Here is a 17230-nt window from a genome sequence, read left to right on the forward strand (position 1 = left end):
TCCATATTTGTTTTAGTTGATCAAAACAGTTTGGAGGACAAGTTATCTAATTTGTTATCTCTAAAAAATTGGGATCTGTGACATTGCATGATATTGAAAATCAAAATTTTTGGTGTCTGTTTGTCAGTGAGAGATTTTTGGATACATTTAATGTTTTTAGATTTGTGAAAGAAATTGCACAGAAGGCCCTGAGTGGCATGTTCTTACTAGTATTATTTGATTTGATTTGATTTATTTTGTTTTATTTAATGTAATGTAATTTTATTTTATTTTATTTTTTAATGTAATGTAATTTTATTTAATTTTATTTTATTTTATTGTATTATTTTGTTTTATTTTATTTTATTGTATTGTATTGTATTGTATTGTATTGTAGTGTAGTGTAGTGTTGTTTTGTTTTATTTTATTTTATTTTATTTTATTTTATTTTATTTTATTTTAATGTAATGTAATGTAATGTTATGTTATGTTATGTTATGTTATGTTATTTTATTTTATTTTATTTTATTTTATTTTATTTTATGTAATGTAATGTTATTTTTATTTTTATTTTTTTATTTTTTTGTTTTATTTTATTTTATTTTATTTTATTATTTTAATGTAATTTTATTTTGTTTTATTTTATTTTATTTTATTTTATTTTAATGTAATGTAATGTAATGTAATGTAATGTGGTGTTGTTTTGTTTTGTTTAATTTAATTTAATTTAATTTAATTTAATTTAATTTTATTTAATTTAATTTAATTTAATTTAATTTAATTTAATTTTATTTTATTTTATTTTATTTTATTTTAATGTAATGTAATGTAGTGTAGTGTAGTGTAGTGTAGTGTTGTTTTGTTTTGTTTTGTTTTGTTTTGTTTTGTTTTATTGTAATGTAATGTAATGTAATGTTGTTTTGTTTTGTTTTGTTTTATTTTATTTTATTTTATTTTATATAATATAATGTAATATATGTAATGTAATGTAATGTTATTTTATTTTTATTTTTTTGTTTTATTTTATTTTATTTTATTTATTTTTATTTTAATGTAATTTTATTTTGTTTTATTTTATTTTATTTTATTTTATTTTATTTTAATGTAATGTAATGTAGTGTTGTTTTGTTTTGTTTTGTTTTGTTTTGTTTTGTTTTGTTTTATTTTATTTTATTTTATTTTATTGTAATGTAAATAAAATAAAGGTTTCATAAATTACAAAAATTGAGTGAAGTTCAAACTGAATTCACATTGTTGATATTATGACATATCTTCACTAAAAGTGAAGTTAAACATATCTGCATAATGCATGCACAAGTCGAATAAATAATAGAATAAATTTACTAAAGTTACTAAATTGTCAGTAGGCTACACAAAAGTAAAAGATATTAAAAGTCATTTATACATTCTGTAAAAGTTTAGTGCACCCCTTTAATTTCACATTTTGTACTATGACAATTAAATTAACAAATATTTCTCTCAATGACACATTGGCTAATGGATCATCATCCTGTGCATGATAAACTTATATAGAACTTACAATTAAAAAGTAAATGCACATCGTTCTTAAGGCATCTTCCCTATGATTTTAAACATCTGCAGCTATGTAAAGCTTCTATTTTAGGTAGGAACCACATGATCACATTGGATTGTGTCCCCTCTATGGTGTAGTAAGTGATCATGTAGGCCTATTTCAGTTTGTAATAAATTTTGTACTGGTTTTACTACTCTCACTGACATAAAAGAACAGCATACAACCAAACGAAGCACAACAATGTAAAAAATAAATAAAAAGCCTTGACGTTTTAAGGCCTTGTTTTTACTGCAATCTGGGGGAAATAGCAGTAAAACTAAAAGCAGGACAAAATAATGGTCAGAATAGAAGCAGTACATCCCTGGAATTCCCCGTCCTTTATACCAGTGGTTCCCAACCACGTTCCTGGAGGCCCCCCAACACTGCATGTTTTCCTCGTCTCCTTAATCAAACAAACCTGATTCAGATCATTAGCTCATTAGTAGAGACTCCGAGACCTGAAATGGGTGCGTTAGACAAAGGAGAGATGCAAAATGTGCAGTGTTGGGGGGCCTCCAGGAACGTGGTTGGGAACCACTGCTTTATACCGTTCAGATGTAATAGATGTGCAGCTCAAATACCTGAGAAAAAAAAAAAACTTGAGATAAAAAGTAGCCTGTGTATGTAAATGTAACCTAATTTTATGTTTTATTATGAGTGATGTTGCTCAAAGTAGGTGTCCTATACCGGACGGACTTAATAATGACTAAAAGAAGAAATACTATATTGAAATAGCAATGTAATCAATAGCCTACTATGTAGGCTACAGAACAACTCATTTTTAAATCTAGTTCAGTTATGTGGGAGCGAGTCATAATGCTGAGCGAGTCATAATAAAATAAAGATAGGTACATACTCTGAAAAATAATGATTTTTTTCCCCTGGTTAAGATAACCATTCTTCCCAAAGAGCTTATCCAAAATGGCACCAACTGCATCTGTGTAGCCTATAATTCCGATTGTGGACGCCGACAAAGAAAGCTCGTTCTCGCGACTGAGATTTTAATATCTTTATTACCAGTTTTTAAAACACTGACAGACTCTCTCCTTACTGTGTCATTGTAGCTCAAGTCTTCCTGGATCAGCTGTTTGAGTGCGCATGCGCAGTGCATACACTACTGCAGCACGGTTTGCCGTGACGTTCATAACAGAGGCAAGTCCGAACAGATATCTCCCTACGTATAATAATTATAAGACACAGCAGCCTCATAAAGAAGTCGATTTAACGTATTTACCCAGCTCAGAGGATCCTTTTTCGTCTGGAGACAGAGAAATTTAAAATGCAGTGTGAACTCTGATTATTTTCGCAGTATCCAGTAGATGATTCCTTATTGCTTCTACCTGTCAAAGCGAAATCCTTCAGTGGATGATGAAAATGATGCATGCCGAGGATGAACTGACCAAAGCAGCCGCGACTGGAAACACTTACCATGTTCAGTTTTTACTATCTAACGGAGTGAATGTCAACGGCGTTAACAAATTCGGAAGAACACCTATACAGGTAGGTTTGAGACACCTCTTAACAATAAACAAACAAGTAAAAATGCAAACATAAGCCGGACGGGAGATGCAAATATTATACAAATATTAAATATAAAAATCCAAAGGCTCTTAAAGGAAACAGGCTATTGTACGAAAGTTCAAGTTATTTTATATTATGGTAATATACCTATAACTTTAGAATTTTGTTTAATTCTTTCTTACACTCGGTTTAATGGGATTTAGCCTAATTTCTATTTATAGATATATTTTTATTTTTTATTTACTTTGATGTAATATTTACGTTGTCTTTAGACTAATTGGAAACATTTTCGGCATATTTAGACTATAATGCAATTCTAATAACTATGAAAAAAATCTGTTTAATAGTCTATTATTAATTTCCATAATGTATTAGAACATTATTAATATTTCAGTAAAGTATTTATCATATAGGTGTAGTTATATGGAGGTATATTTAAGGCTAAAACATTTCTCTTGTTTTACAAAAAATAAATAAATAAACACTAGTAAATGGCCTGATACGTTTAACCTCGTAGAAAAAAAAGTAGGCTATATCTTTGTTTTATTTGTCTTAAATGTAATATAGTTATAGTTGTGATGTTTTAACCAAAGGACAGCACATTCTCTCTCACACACACACACACACACACACACACACACACACAAAGATAAAAATCATGTAGCTACTTTAAAATAAGAAATGAATCCCATTCTATTAATTGTAGGCTACTTTAAAAGTAGGTCCTAGTTTCATAGACTGTGGAGTGTTTCATCGTCGCATTTTAGTAGGCTATTTCATAAATCTCTATTACTGTTTATCCTATTCCTAAACTGTGTAAATGAATGTCAAGAGTTCTGTACTATCAGAACGGTTGTAAATAATAGAAAACAACCGTTTAATATTTTGGCATGAATTTATTGTATTATTATTAAAAATTATCCCACATCAACATTCACCACACTGTCTCAGTGAGGTAGCAAATATTATGAACCAGATTAGCATAAAACTCAAACTCTTTGTCCTGCGTTCACTTCAAGAGGGTGGTGGTCATGTTTGAAAGCAATTTCACCTCGAAGCTAATTTCTAGTGTGTTCTAATGATGGTGTTACAACAGTTGCGATGCTCCCCATTCTGCGCAGGATTTACAAAATGGAGAAGTAAAATAAAGTGCCTGCAGAGACGATGTAATAGTTTAGCAAACTTAAAACGAACAAAGACAGCAAAAATTTAGGAACTGTGACTGATTGATTAGACAATTTTCGGGCTAATTGGCAAGATAGGCTAAATGAAACATTTAAATCTTTTTAATTTTAACGAAATAGGCCTGATTAGGCCTATCACAAAGTGGACATACACTGAAAAAAAATAAGAAGTTAAATTTACTTTGCAAGTTTTTGCACGAATATTTTTAAAGTCAAATTTAAATAAGGAATTAAGTCAAATCTACTTAACTAAGTTATCTAAAATTAGTAAAGGAAATAAGTAAATTTAATGTGGCCAGGTAGAGTTTGATGAGTAATTTCTACTTAATTATTTTAAGTTTACCCTACAATACTCAAGTACATTTCACTCAGTCACGGTTTGTAAACTTTACTCAAACAACATAGCACTGGAAAAAAGAAAAGAAAAAGAAAAGCCTATAAAGCATGTGGTAGCACGTATGTAAGCAAGTAGACTGCTGGTTATTCATTTTAAGGTGAATGAACACAGAGACCTCAATACTTGGCACATGATACACAATGACGGTGACAATCAGTAAATGGTGTTTGAGTATGAATGGGTCATTTTGAGTAAATAATGAACTCCAGATGTCACAAAACAGCATGTTACTTCACCTAACAACAAAAGCAATCATAAAACAGTGTAAATACATCTCATAAACAACAACAACAAAAAAATGACCTTATTAATTATTCATGCCCAAGTGCATGGGAACAATGGGATCATGATGTTGATATTTACTGTAAAAATAACAAACAATTCCAAGTAAAATATACTTATAAGTTCAAACTTTAAATTCTACAAGCTTAAATTGAGTACTAATATTGAATTTACTCTTTTATTTAAATTCTTGCCTGAACTAAATTATTTAATGTAGAAATTGCATTTGTTTTTCTGTAGTATTTACTTCACCACAAAATCATTTTTATCAGTGTAGCTACTCATATGATACACGCTTATCTAAAAAAATATATTAAGTAATAGGCCTAACAAAAACAAATGTTACAATATGAGCAGTTAAATTAATGTAGTTGAACTGTTATTAGCCTGCACTGTGCACTAGCTACATTGTTCTTAGCAAACGAAAGAAAATCCTTCTCAGTGATTCAAAATAATGACATTTAAAGTAGGAATTGCACTCAGCATGTTTTTTATTTAGGCTATTTATTTATTTTTAAATAGAAATGAACAAATTCTTTATACTAAAAACATTGTTGACAACACTGCACGTGTTTTTTGTTTGTCCCCCCCCCCCCCGCAGGTGATGATGATGGGTAACACACCGTTGGCTCACCTGCTGCTGGAGTATGGAGCGGATCCTAATGTGCCTGATCCCGGGACAGGAAGCAGTCCTTTACACGATGCTGCTAGAACCGGATTCATGGACACCGTGCGGCTTTTAATTCGCTTTAACGCCGATCCCAATGCAACAGATCACAGCAATTTACGACCTGTGGATGTGGCACGGCAGACTGGCCATATGGACGTGGCTGAATTTCTGAGTCGTATTTAAACGCTAAAGGTTTTTTTTTTGGTTTTTTTGTAACTATACATAGCCTATCACATAATATGACAGGTTTAAAAAAATAATGAGCGCAGCAGTTATGCACTTTAATTGTTTAGGATATATTTGTAGGCTAATAATAACAACTTACAATAGCCTACTGTTTGTGGATTTTTATGCTGTTTGGAGTATTAAAAACATTTTAAGTATTTTTATTCCTATGATAATTTATGGTTCACAGTTGTTTATTTTTAATAGGCCTTCATGCGGCATCACTGTCAAAAACTACAGAGAGAGAGAGAGAGAAAAAACGAAGTCTGAAACATTAATGATAATATCACCCTAGTAAAAGTATCTGGACGCAGCATTACGGCTAATATATCAAATTATTTTTTTTTACATATCTATAATATTTGTTCTTTACTTAGCATGGTGAATTATAGGGCTAAATGGAGTTAAATCGAGGAAAGATAACGAAGTCATCCGTTTATTTGGGTATGCGCTCAAACCAAATAACCTATTAATATATGGCTTATATTTCTCAGTTCTCTGAGAAAAGACATTTTCGATAAGTTTATGATGTTTTATGATAGGCTACACAGGCAAAATGCAACTCTCTATATGCCACCGTGATTTTTATTTTTCTTTATAACGCATAATTTGGGTTCTTTAGCCTATCATCGCCTCGCCAGCTTTGAGTGCAAAGAAATACTGATATTGTGCGGAACGTAGTTTATTTTTTTTTTTTTTATTTACACAGTTTACCTCCTGAATATTGCAAATAACCTGTGAAACCTATGAAAGACAGCTAAAAGAAAGAAAACAACATGTAAAATTATTTTAAGCTTGTTCTAGCCTAGAGACAGTTACATTTACCAAAGTGCAAAAGACAAATGGTTATTTGAAGAGAACCTATTAGCCTACTTGAGGGTTTATCTCTGAAGAGATTGCTACGTATTAGACCGAATACAACAAGGGGACAGGTTGGCTGATCGAATCACATGAAAGGAACAGAAAATAATTAGATCAGAAATCCAAGTTAGACGTCCTCCATTTTGGAAGCAGGAATATTATAACAGAAACAGGATACACGGAGATCTGTTACGATTCCTCGAGGCAAAAACACTGAAGAGAAAACAGTATTTATTTCTGACAACCAAAGTTTACCAATTTTTGTTACAAATATGCATCTGTTCTTCACAAAACTCTGTAAAAGCAATGTGCTGCTGACTCGAAATGGAGGCGTTTCATCATTGCACTGAAATGTGGCACAATGAATAATATCCCACACAATTTTAATAGGGAAAAACAGCATATATTTATTTGTGGTTCTGAAATACATGTATTTAGTTTTATATCCAACCAAAATATTTATACTTGTATTTTGATTTATCCAAGGTACTTCAAGGTGTAACAACACTATACTGCTACCATTAAAAGGCACTGGAAAACAATGTGATAATCAATAGATCCTGTCCTCTGGCAATGATACCATGCATTACATTTTAAACAAACACAATTTTGAAGAGAAAAATAACAGCCATTTTTCTTTTTTATTTAGGTTAATAATAGTAGAAATGTCACTTGTTTACAGATACATGATTGCAGCTGTGGACACCACATCTTGGCTGGCTCCTCAATGGCCGGATACTTTAATGTTTGGGCAACATTACTGATGACTGTGACATCAGCTGAGCAACGACAGAAAGGAAAACGCAGAATAGATGTCATATTTAGAAAAAAATCAGTAATTTACATAATTTAAAGCGCTTTAAACTCACTTTTTGTGCATTTATTGTGCTCTCCCAGTCCATCTGACAGATCTGTGGGATTGCTGTGAGCAGGATGCTGCTCGCTTTATTTGCATTCTCTTTCATGGTTTTCAGAACATTGTCCACACACACCTAGAATTAAAAACAAAGTAGCTAAGTTTGGTATATGCAGGTTTATAAAAAAAAATCCATGAGAAAAAAAAGGCAGATTACAATTAATGGACCAGCAAGCAAGAGATCAACCATTAATATATGACTGGGCAGTAAAAGCAGAAATGCAGTTTGAACTTAAAATGATCACATTTATTCTTAAAATTAAACTTTACCTCTAAAAACAAACAACATCCTCAGATGCTTTTTAAGTCTCTGCTTTTTAAATCTCCGAGTCTCACATTTGCCTGTAGCCACTCAGATAACACAGATAAGGTTGCCATGAGTCATGAATAACCTGTCACAAGTTAAAACTGAAAATGGAAGACATTTATGCTCAAGCAACAGATGGACTATTGTCTCTAATTAATACCAGACTTTGTCAGCCATTTAGCTGTCTACAGATACATTGTGCTTTCACATTTATGGAGGATAATGTCAGGATCTACAGTTAACCTACTGAATCAAGACAGCAACAAGACAAATCTGCGTGATCGAGAAAGAAAACTGAACTACGGACTAGTTTTTTTTTTTATCACCGATGTTTTCCTTTAGAGGAACTGACTAATTGGTTGGCAGCAAAATATGTGTGATTGTCTGAGCATGAGTCAGAGAGAGAACGAGAATACAGGACAGGGACGGAAGGATGTGGTGAAGTGGGGAGTGAAAACTAGAGGTCAGCAGCAGGAACTCGGAAGGAGGACTCTGAACAGTGAGGGGAAGTAAACATTGCAGCAAAGTACCAGCCTAACCGGTCGTCCGGCTATCGGAAACAATAATCTGCAGAGAGTTTATTGACTTAAAAATGAATATCCTATAAAAAATCATTCGTAACTAAGAAGATATAAACAACTTTGAACACTTCCGCTTTTTTCTTATGTCCTTTCTTTGAAATGGCATCAAAACATTATGTACAGTTTTAATGTCAAAACACATACAGTCTAGTTAGAATGAATATGAAATGAGTGGGGGGGGAAAAAAAAACACTTCACTAAATAACAAAGGGCTTTTATGTGGCATGTGTAACCAAGAGACAAATGCTTCCATTTATGGGGGGGTGGAAAAAATCTCAAAAACTACATTTTTGAAGTGAGTATTTGCCACAAATATAAGGACCAAAGGAATAGCTGGGCTTATATGGCCCCAAGGTTGTAGATATTAATTAATTCTGCTGCCAAAATGAGTATTTGCCTTTGAATTACTACAAAAAAAAAAAAAAAATCTTGTTTTTGTCTAATGAAAATCATTATCTTTTCTTGAAAGGGTATCAGTCAGGTAAGCCTAATGCAATGGATTTCGTGCGAAATTGCATACATCATTTGCCCATGCATGTCACGTCAAAACATTAACTAAAAAAAAAGGTTCAGCTGTGGATAGTGTGAAACTGAAAATTTGTCATCACAATGAACCAGGAAAATTGACCATGCATAATTCAAAAGCGCAAACCTCCAGGGAATCACTGGTTGTAAAGACAAACAAAAAAAATGATTCTTTGCCCATCTGCTCTGATAAAATGCCCTCTATCCCTGGTGCCTCAAACTATATTTATCAGTACAGAGAAGCAGAGCAAAAGTACAACCAAAGCAATGGTATTTCGCAAGATGCATACAGTATTGTTTTTTTTTTGTTTTTTTTATCTACTAGAAGGCCAAAAGTTACTTAGAGTAGCTTTAAAAACATCTGAGTTCATTAAACATGCCATTTATTTTTAAAGTTATATTTTACATAGTAAAAATAAATCAATTACACGCTATAAAAACACTATATTTAGGTTAAATGCGGCAAGAATATATTTTTTAACATAAGAGTTTAATATTAGACATGAATTAGTTACTTTTCTCTCTTTCCTAAAATACTAATTTTCCATTCATCAAAACAACTTTAATTATGATTCTGAGATAAAACGAGATGGAAAAAAGTATTGATGCATGGCCTCTGTGGGCTTGGTAACATTTGACCTGGGAATGCATTTAAAACCTCTATACTGTTCTAGCATGCAATCCTTGTGAATCTGTGTATTTTGGAACAGTTTCAGTTCCATGCTGAAAAAAAAAAATTGACTCCAGTTGAAACACTGTCCATTCACTTAGCTCTGATTGAGGAAATCTTATGCTTTTTTCACGCACACATTTATGAGTCTGTCTCCTGCACTAAAGTTTTTTTGGTCTGTGTGGGAGTAACATCAAAAGTGTGCAGCTGTGCATGTGCACAGCTTAGAAAGACTACTGGCATGAACTCAACTGACATAAAAAAAGACATACAGACATACACAAACACACACCAAAGAAAAAGTAAGGCTAATGTAAGGTTATCTGTAAGGTAATAATCTAGGGTTATCTAATTATAAATACTATAACTTAACCCAAACCCCTACCCTGACAGAAAACTGTATTTAAAAAAAAAAAAAAAAACACACAAAAAAAAAAACACTTGAAATATAATAAATACAAAATATAAAAAAACAAGGGTTTGACAAAATTATCATTATACACACTACTGTGAAAAAACAAATGTGATTATCTTTATTTGTATATCACTGTAGTAGTATTCAATAGTGTTTAGTACAAGCCATGTGTAAAATCGGTAACTTCTCAGACTTCCAAAAAGTAAAAATCATGGAAGTCTTTTCAGCAGGAGCATCTGTAACCTTAACAGCCCCATTGTTTGGCGTTTTAAGATCAACAGCCTTTATGATTATGAATGCATACACAAAGCATTACAAGAAATTGAGCAAAATACCCAAGATGAATGAAAGGGGCCGTCAAACACTAAGAAAAACGAAGTGACAGCAAACCTCAATCTGCACCTTGAAGACCCTGTTTCCACAAAAACCGACAACAGAGAGCATCCATGAAAAAAATCCAGCATCATGAAAGAGCTGCAACTGCTAAAAATTTTATCACAGACACCAATGCTAAAAAATATGATGTCATGATCATAAAACCTGGACAGTTGGAGGGAGCACCAGAATGAATTTCAACATCTGCCCTGGCCAGACAAATCATTATTAAACTACTGGCAGTTTTGGAGAGAAGAGTGAGAAGCAGATTCCCTCCTTCAACATCTTTAAAGCAGCTGGCAGATGTTTTGATAGATGACATTCGACTGAAGACTATTCAAAAGTTGTGTAATCTATTGTAAGGAGGCTGGAAGTTATATTAAAGGCAAATGGTGGTAAAACATTAAGAAATATTTCCCAGGTGTTCACATTCTTTTGTTCAACCCCTTTATATATATATATATATATATATATATATATTTTTTTTTTACAAATGGGAATGTCCTTTTATGTCCTGAAAAAGAGGTTCTGTCATATTTATCTCACTTCTGCCAAAACAGAATAGTTCATAAAATATGGATAAGTACACACACATACTGTACAAACACATAGAAGTTTCTATCTGCTCACCGCCTCTTCGTGCTCTTTCCAGCAGTCATAATCAGTTGCCATTGCAATACTAGCATAACACAGCCCGGCCTCCTTGGCAAGAACCACCTCCGGTACTGTGGTCATGTTGATGACATCAGCACCCCATTGTCTGAACATGAGGCTCTCTGCCCGAGAGGAGAAACGAGGACCCTCTATGGTCACCATTGTCCCTCGGGTGTGACACTTCACACCGAGTCCCTGGGCAACCTCCACGAGCACCTACGAGAGGAGGCAAGAAAAAATGAATGAGAATATGGTAAGAGGAACAATGAGAAAGACAGAGAACAGAGAAATGTCACTGACCTCTCTAGTCCTGTTGCAGAAAGGTTCAGCCATAGGGATGTGGCACACACCTGGGGGGCTGGTGGACTGCCCATCATAGAATGTCTGGACACGTTTTGTTGTCCTTGAATTCAGGGTGGTATGTGACATTTTTGCGTGGAAATTAAGATTAAAATGAAATAAGAATATGAAGCAAACTGAGTCCTCAAATTCAAGGTGGTTCAAATCATCATACAGGCAAATGTTCACTTCAACAATGAATAAGTGTTGTCAACGAGTTTGAAGTGTGATGTATGGGGGGCAGTCCAACACCAAAGGCAGGATTTCGAGCAGCCTCTAAAGTCCTATCTTAGCACTGCTGACAGATGCTGAGTGGTAGCACCATTACTGTATGTACTCGTGTGAAAAGAATGTGCTCGAATTTTATGCCAGTTTGTGTCGTATCTGGTGTACGACCTTCTTAAAAATTTGTACTGTTTGTTCTCTCTCAAAGTTTTGTGACATTCAGCTAAACTTTAAGTTCCTCAAGAAACATTTCTCTCTAGCAAAATTAATATTAAATGGAGATAAGAGATGCTTAAAGGAAAAAAAAAAATCACTCCTGGCTACAATTTAAGCAGTTTTGTTAAGACAGGAAGCCTGTCGCACACAGCTGGTTTCGGTGGCTGCCCAAGTAACTTTAAATTTAGGTTGAGCATACTGTGGTTTTTCAGTCTCAAGGTGAATTTGGATTTCACTGGGGTTCACTGGCAAAAGCTCCTGGAGCTCCAGAACTGAGGTACTAAAATGCACATTGAAAATGAATGAATGAATGAATGAGGCATTTATATAGCGCTTTAATGTGTATTGCAATACACCCAAAGCGCTTTACAATCATGTGGGGGGTCTCTCCTCAACCACCACCAGTGTGCAGCATCCACTTGGATGATGCGACGGCAGCCACAGGACAGCGGCGCCAGTGCGTTCACCACACACCACACAAAATGCATGGTTGCAGTCATTCCATGTCAAGTTCAAAACACAAACCTGGCCAATGACCGCCATGTAATTTTTTAACAATCAGGTTTTGGCCGTCATGGGCAATACGGTTCAAAGATACAACATTTCAGATACAAAAATTGCAGAGCAGCAGTTTGGTCAACTGTTGATATTGTTTTACTCTGTATGGTTCAATGAATATAAAGACGATAGATGTCTTTAGGCCAAATTGCTCAAAAGTAAATACAATGTAAGCTATTTGTCTTCCCTGAACATTAATGTTGAGTATTACTATTTGGAAAACAAGAACAAGAAAAAAAAACAAAAAAACAAAAAAAACAGAAAGATCTAAAATCTAAAATGTCTGTTTTTTTAATAATATTGATATAGTTTTTGATATAGTGTCTGGATGTTAGATGTTAGTGATGGGGTGTCGATTCCTCGACTCCGAATAGCCCTAGTGATCAAGAAGTGAATAAAATAAATGGAGGAACTCCTATGAGGCTTGCTGATGGTATAACAAAGATTTTGGAAGGTTTTGTGTTCAAAGGGTTCCAGGGCCTTAAGTTTACAGGGTTGTTTGTTTCCTTCAATCGTTTTTTTTTTTTTAAGTGAGTGTGAAATTGAAAATGTGATGACAAATGATTATAGAGAAATTAACACTAACCTATCAATAAACTGATCAATCAAAACAATGTCCCCAGGCTGGATGTCCTCTCTGAGGGAACCGCATGCTGTGGTGACTAACAGATGAGTACAGCCCTCTTCCTTCAAGGCCCAAATATTGGCCTGGTAATTGACATTGGTGGGCATTATGGTGTGTTGTCTCCCATGCCTTGCAGAGGGGAAAAAAATTCTAGATTAGACTTCTGTCCTTGATAAATATAAAACCAGCAGATATTTCAAATATGAGTCAGATTGTATATTGTATCATATATACCCTGCAGTGTAATTACCTTGCAAGAAGTACACATTCGACATTCTTTATTTTGCCCAAAATTAGAGCATCAGACGGCTGTCAAAAGAGAGGAAGAAATGAGTATGAATAAATACACTACTGGCTCTGCCTATCAATACAACTGTTATATATTATTGGGAACACATGATTTAGAAGCAAACCATGATTAGCAATTATTTCAACTTCTCAGTTTAATTAAAGCAAATACATATATTCATTTCCAAATGTACTCTCCCATAATTATGCATGCAAGAAAGTACACTAGACACAACGCAGAGACACTCACCTTTCCAAATGGCGTGCCTACATACCGTTCTGTCCTTTCCTCCAGGATATCTGGATCATCAAGCCCAGATCCACCAATTATCCCTATCTATGAGAACATGATGTTTTATAGACATATCTGAATGTGGGATGGGTGTCTGCAGTTGGTTGATTGATTTGATTAAAACATTTCCAACACTCGCAAATATCTTAGGATGACAAAACAAATAGGATGTGGTTCATTAAAAAATATATTTAAATGATATTCATACTCTGAGGCAATTTTCACAATATGTAGATGCAAGATGGTGGCATTTGCTTTTGTATGCAACAAGAGAGAGCAAGTCTGATACTGTATGCACTGTACTGCATGAGACATGAGTCATGCAGCGCCTGTTTCAGTTACCCAGATGAACATTCTGATTTACAGTGTTGCCATAGATATCTGACCGCTAAATGCCATTATTGAACAAACAGAATCAAGTATTCCAGAAGCCAGTAGAGTCTTAAGCACTGAAGTTGAGGACAGCCAGGTCACTTAACCTGAATGATTTCCTAGACAGTTTGATAAATACCATCAGAATAGAAGAATCAAGAATGCAGCTGAAAAATAGGTTTATTTCATTCTGCTTTTCATTCTTTGCCTCCAGAGGAGTTACTTTGTGTATAATGCAAGTTCTGCACAACATGAGGATGCAATATTTTATTTTATATATATATACACACACACACACACACAACCCCAATTCCAGAGAAGTTGGGACGTTTTGTAAAATGCAATAAATCAAGAATCTGTGATTTGTTCATTCTCTTTAACTTTTATTTAATTTACAAAAGTACAAAGAAAAGAAGTTTTCACTGAACAACATGAATGTAATTTGTAAATATGAACAAATTTTGTTTTTGATGGCAGCAACACATTCCAAAAAAGTTGGTACAGAGGCAAAATGAAAGTGAAAAGGTTATAGAATATCCACATTAAACTGTTTTGAAATGGTTCACAGTAAGCAGGCGAACTGGTAATAGGTCAAGGTATCATGTTTGGGTATAAAAGGAGCATCAAATAGCCACATGGGCTCAGGAGTACTTCAGAAAACTGCTGTCAATTACCACAGTCTGCTGCTGCATTAGGAAATGCAACTTGAACATCTGTTACTCTAGGAGAAAGCTTTACATCAATTCTATGTAGTGATGCTGCCAGGTTCTCTGGGCCAGAGCTCATCTGAGATCGTCAAAAAGACAGTGAAAATGTGTGCTGTACTGATGAGTCCACATTTCAACTTGTTTCTGGGAAAAATGGATTTCGAGTTCTCAGTCCAAAAGACCAAAGGGAGCATCCAGACTTTCATTAGCGACTGAAGCAAAAGCAAATGTCTGTCATGGTATGGGGGTGCAGCAAAGCAAACGGCATGGGTGACTGGCATATATGCGAAGGTAACATTGACATGGAGGCATACACTGGGATTGTACAGAGACATATACTGCCATCAAGATGATGTCTTTCATGGGAAGTCCATGGTCACTATATCAAGACAATGCCAGGTCTCATTCTGTATGTGCTACAACAGCGTGGTTTCGTAGACAGAAATGAATGTGCTAGACTGGCCAGCAGATCTCTCTCCTATTGAACATGTATGGCTCATCACGAAAAGAAGAATCAGACAACAACAATAACAGACTGCTGAGCTTCTGAAGACCTGTATCAAGCGAGATTGGACAAAAATTTTGGTTGCAGAACTTTAACAATTAGTATCCTCAATTCCTAAACAATTAAAAGGATCGTTGATGTCACAGTGTTAAACATGCCTCTGTCCCAACTTTTTTGGAGTGTGTTGTGCAGTCATCAAAATAAAAAAAAAATCATATTTACGTTGGTCAGTGAAAGCTTTGGAAATCTTTTCTTTGTACTTTTGTCAATTAAATAAAAGTCAAAGAGAATGAACAAGAAAATTATTTTATTGCATTTTACAAAATGTCCCAACTTCTCTGGAATTGGCGTTGTATATATTAGAATTTATTCATGCAACAACTTAGTTTTTGTTTTCAGCTGTTCATTCCTTTTTGCATTATAAACGTAAAAGTTGAGGTGTGTTGCAGCCTATTGCAGCCAGAAGTCAAAACAAGCATATCTAATGACATGAGAATGATGGAAGTATTTTTAGTTGATTAAACTACCTAATTTTAATTAATTGAATATGTAAATATGTTTGTGAATGTTGCAGTTATACTAAATAGTTCCCAAACAATAAAAACTAGAAAAAATTTTAAAAAGTGGCTCTTAGGATCAATGATAAATATTACTGACTAGCGTTACATATTGAATGTGAAAAGAAAGAAATAGCCTAAACATTGGCTTTTCAGAAAATGTACTCTTTGGATCCACAAAAAAAAAAAAGAAAAAGAAAAAATATATATATATTTTGAAGAATGTTGGTAACCAAAAGCTGATGGTAGTCACTGACTTTCAAAGTATGGGGGGGAAATTCTATGGAAGTCAAAAGCTACCATCAGCTGTCTGGATAACATTCTTAGATTGATGATACATGGGGCAACTTTGGTTAATGTTGCTGTCAACGGGCAACTACTTGAGACACAGGGCCCATGACTCCAAAAAAGTTGGCCCGTGTGTCATCAGCCTAAGAAACATTGTCTTTTGTGTTTAATAGAAGAAACTCAGACAGGTTTGGAACAAATGGAGGGTGAGCAAATAATGGCCGAATTTTCTTTTTGGGGTGAACTATTCTTTTAATGCTTAATTGAGAAGTTTTGGGGCTAAGTTTCAATCAGGGTGCTGTTAAGAGAGTCACTTCATAATGGGTTTAATGCTTTCAACGTGGCAGTAAACCTAAATGTAGGATAGTAGTCGTATGTTTTGTACGATTTAGACTATATTTCATATTAAAACTGTAACAACCGAAACTCCTTTCCTACCAAAGAGAAGAAGAGCATCGAGTATACAAAACAGTCTAGAGTCTAATGATATCGATTGTGCCGACCAAACAACGTTACAGGTATTTATACAATTACGTTGAAATTATTTCACGCCCACATAAATATTGACATACAGTAGTCCTACATGCATACGCCCAAGATAGCTAGCTAGCGGCATTAGGCTCGGCTCCAGGAAGAAGCGGTAAAGCATGTGGTGATAGATGTTCATGCTCTATAAAGCGCGAAACGGGCTGCTGACAATGGATATAAAGAAAAGTGCTGTATACTGCCAAATACAATACAGCGACATTGTTATAAATGTAATCTTAATTTCAGAACTTAATGCAACATTTGGTTCGTGGCGTGCTGATGTGAAATCACTGCTGTGTTCAATCTCCTATTTTCTTGCATAAATGTGTACGCCCATAGGTTTCATGATCAATAATGATAATAATGATTCAATACTATTAGATTTACCTTTATGTGACTGTCCGATGCCATTTTCTTTCACGTGTAAAACACAATATCAGAGGAACTAGGAAACTGAAAAGAAAGGTGCGCATTAGCGCCACCTACTGAGTGGATCCAAGATCAACAATAGTCTCGAATAAAAAATGGTGGTATGGTGCATGATTTAGCCCACTAAACACCATCATGACAACACATATCAATAAAAGAGTATAAT

The 17230-nt window shown here is 34.2% G+C and overlaps 2 protein-coding genes across 2 annotated transcripts; one reads left to right on the forward strand and one right to left on the reverse strand.

Annotated features, from left to right (window-relative positions):
* Window positions 1-2055: 2055 nt before the first annotated feature.
* On the forward strand, window positions 2056-5991 carry cdkn2a/b (cyclin-dependent kinase inhibitor 2A/B (p15, inhibits CDK4)). Its single transcript, XM_058774914.1, has 4 exons — window positions 2056-2172; window positions 2617-2704; window positions 2862-3052; window positions 5538-5991. Exons 3-4 carry the CDS (start codon window positions 2918-2920, stop codon window positions 5787-5789), a joined length of 387 nt encoding a protein of 128 aa, XP_058630897.1. The 5' UTR covers window positions 2056-2172; window positions 2617-2704; window positions 2862-2917; the 3' UTR covers window positions 5790-5991.
* Window positions 5992-6099: 108 nt separating this feature from the next.
* On the reverse strand, window positions 6100-17118 carry mtap (methylthioadenosine phosphorylase). Its single transcript, XM_058774904.1, has 8 exons — window positions 17023-17118; window positions 13637-13723; window positions 13349-13407; window positions 13060-13227; window positions 11436-11538; window positions 11112-11351; window positions 7562-7684; window positions 6100-7471 (listed from the first exon to the last, which is right to left on the reverse strand). The coding sequence occupies exons 1-8, from the start codon at window positions 17044-17046 to the stop codon at window positions 7433-7435; spliced, it is 843 nt and encodes a 280-aa protein (XP_058630887.1). The 5' UTR covers window positions 17047-17118; the 3' UTR covers window positions 6100-7432.
* Between the last annotated feature and the right edge of the window lie 112 nt (window positions 17119-17230).

This window comes from Onychostoma macrolepis, chromosome 01, assembly GCF_012432095.1.
Source record: "Onychostoma macrolepis isolate SWU-2019 chromosome 01, ASM1243209v1, whole genome shotgun sequence".
NCBI classification, from domain to species: Eukaryota; Metazoa; Chordata; class Actinopteri; order Cypriniformes; family Cyprinidae; genus Onychostoma; species Onychostoma macrolepis.

Coding starts and splice junctions, on each gene's coding strand:
- cdkn2a/b (XM_058774914.1), top strand. CDS start 2,918: ATGATGAAAATGATGCATGCCGAGGATGAACTGACCAAAGCAGCCGCG. Junction 3,053..5,537: donor TCGGAAGAACACCTATACAG/GTAGGTTTGAGA, acceptor CCCCCCCCGCAG/GTGATGATGATGGGTAACAC.
- mtap (XM_058774904.1), bottom strand. CDS start 17,046: ATGGCATCGGACAGTCACATAAAG. Junction 13,228..13,348: donor GAATGTGTACTTCTTGCAAG/GTAATTACACTG, acceptor CCCCTCTGCAAG/GCATGGGAGACAACACACCA. Junction 7,472..7,561: donor GCACAATAAATGCACAAAAA/GTGAGTTTAAAG, acceptor GTCGTTGCTCAG/CTGATGTCACAGTCATCAGT.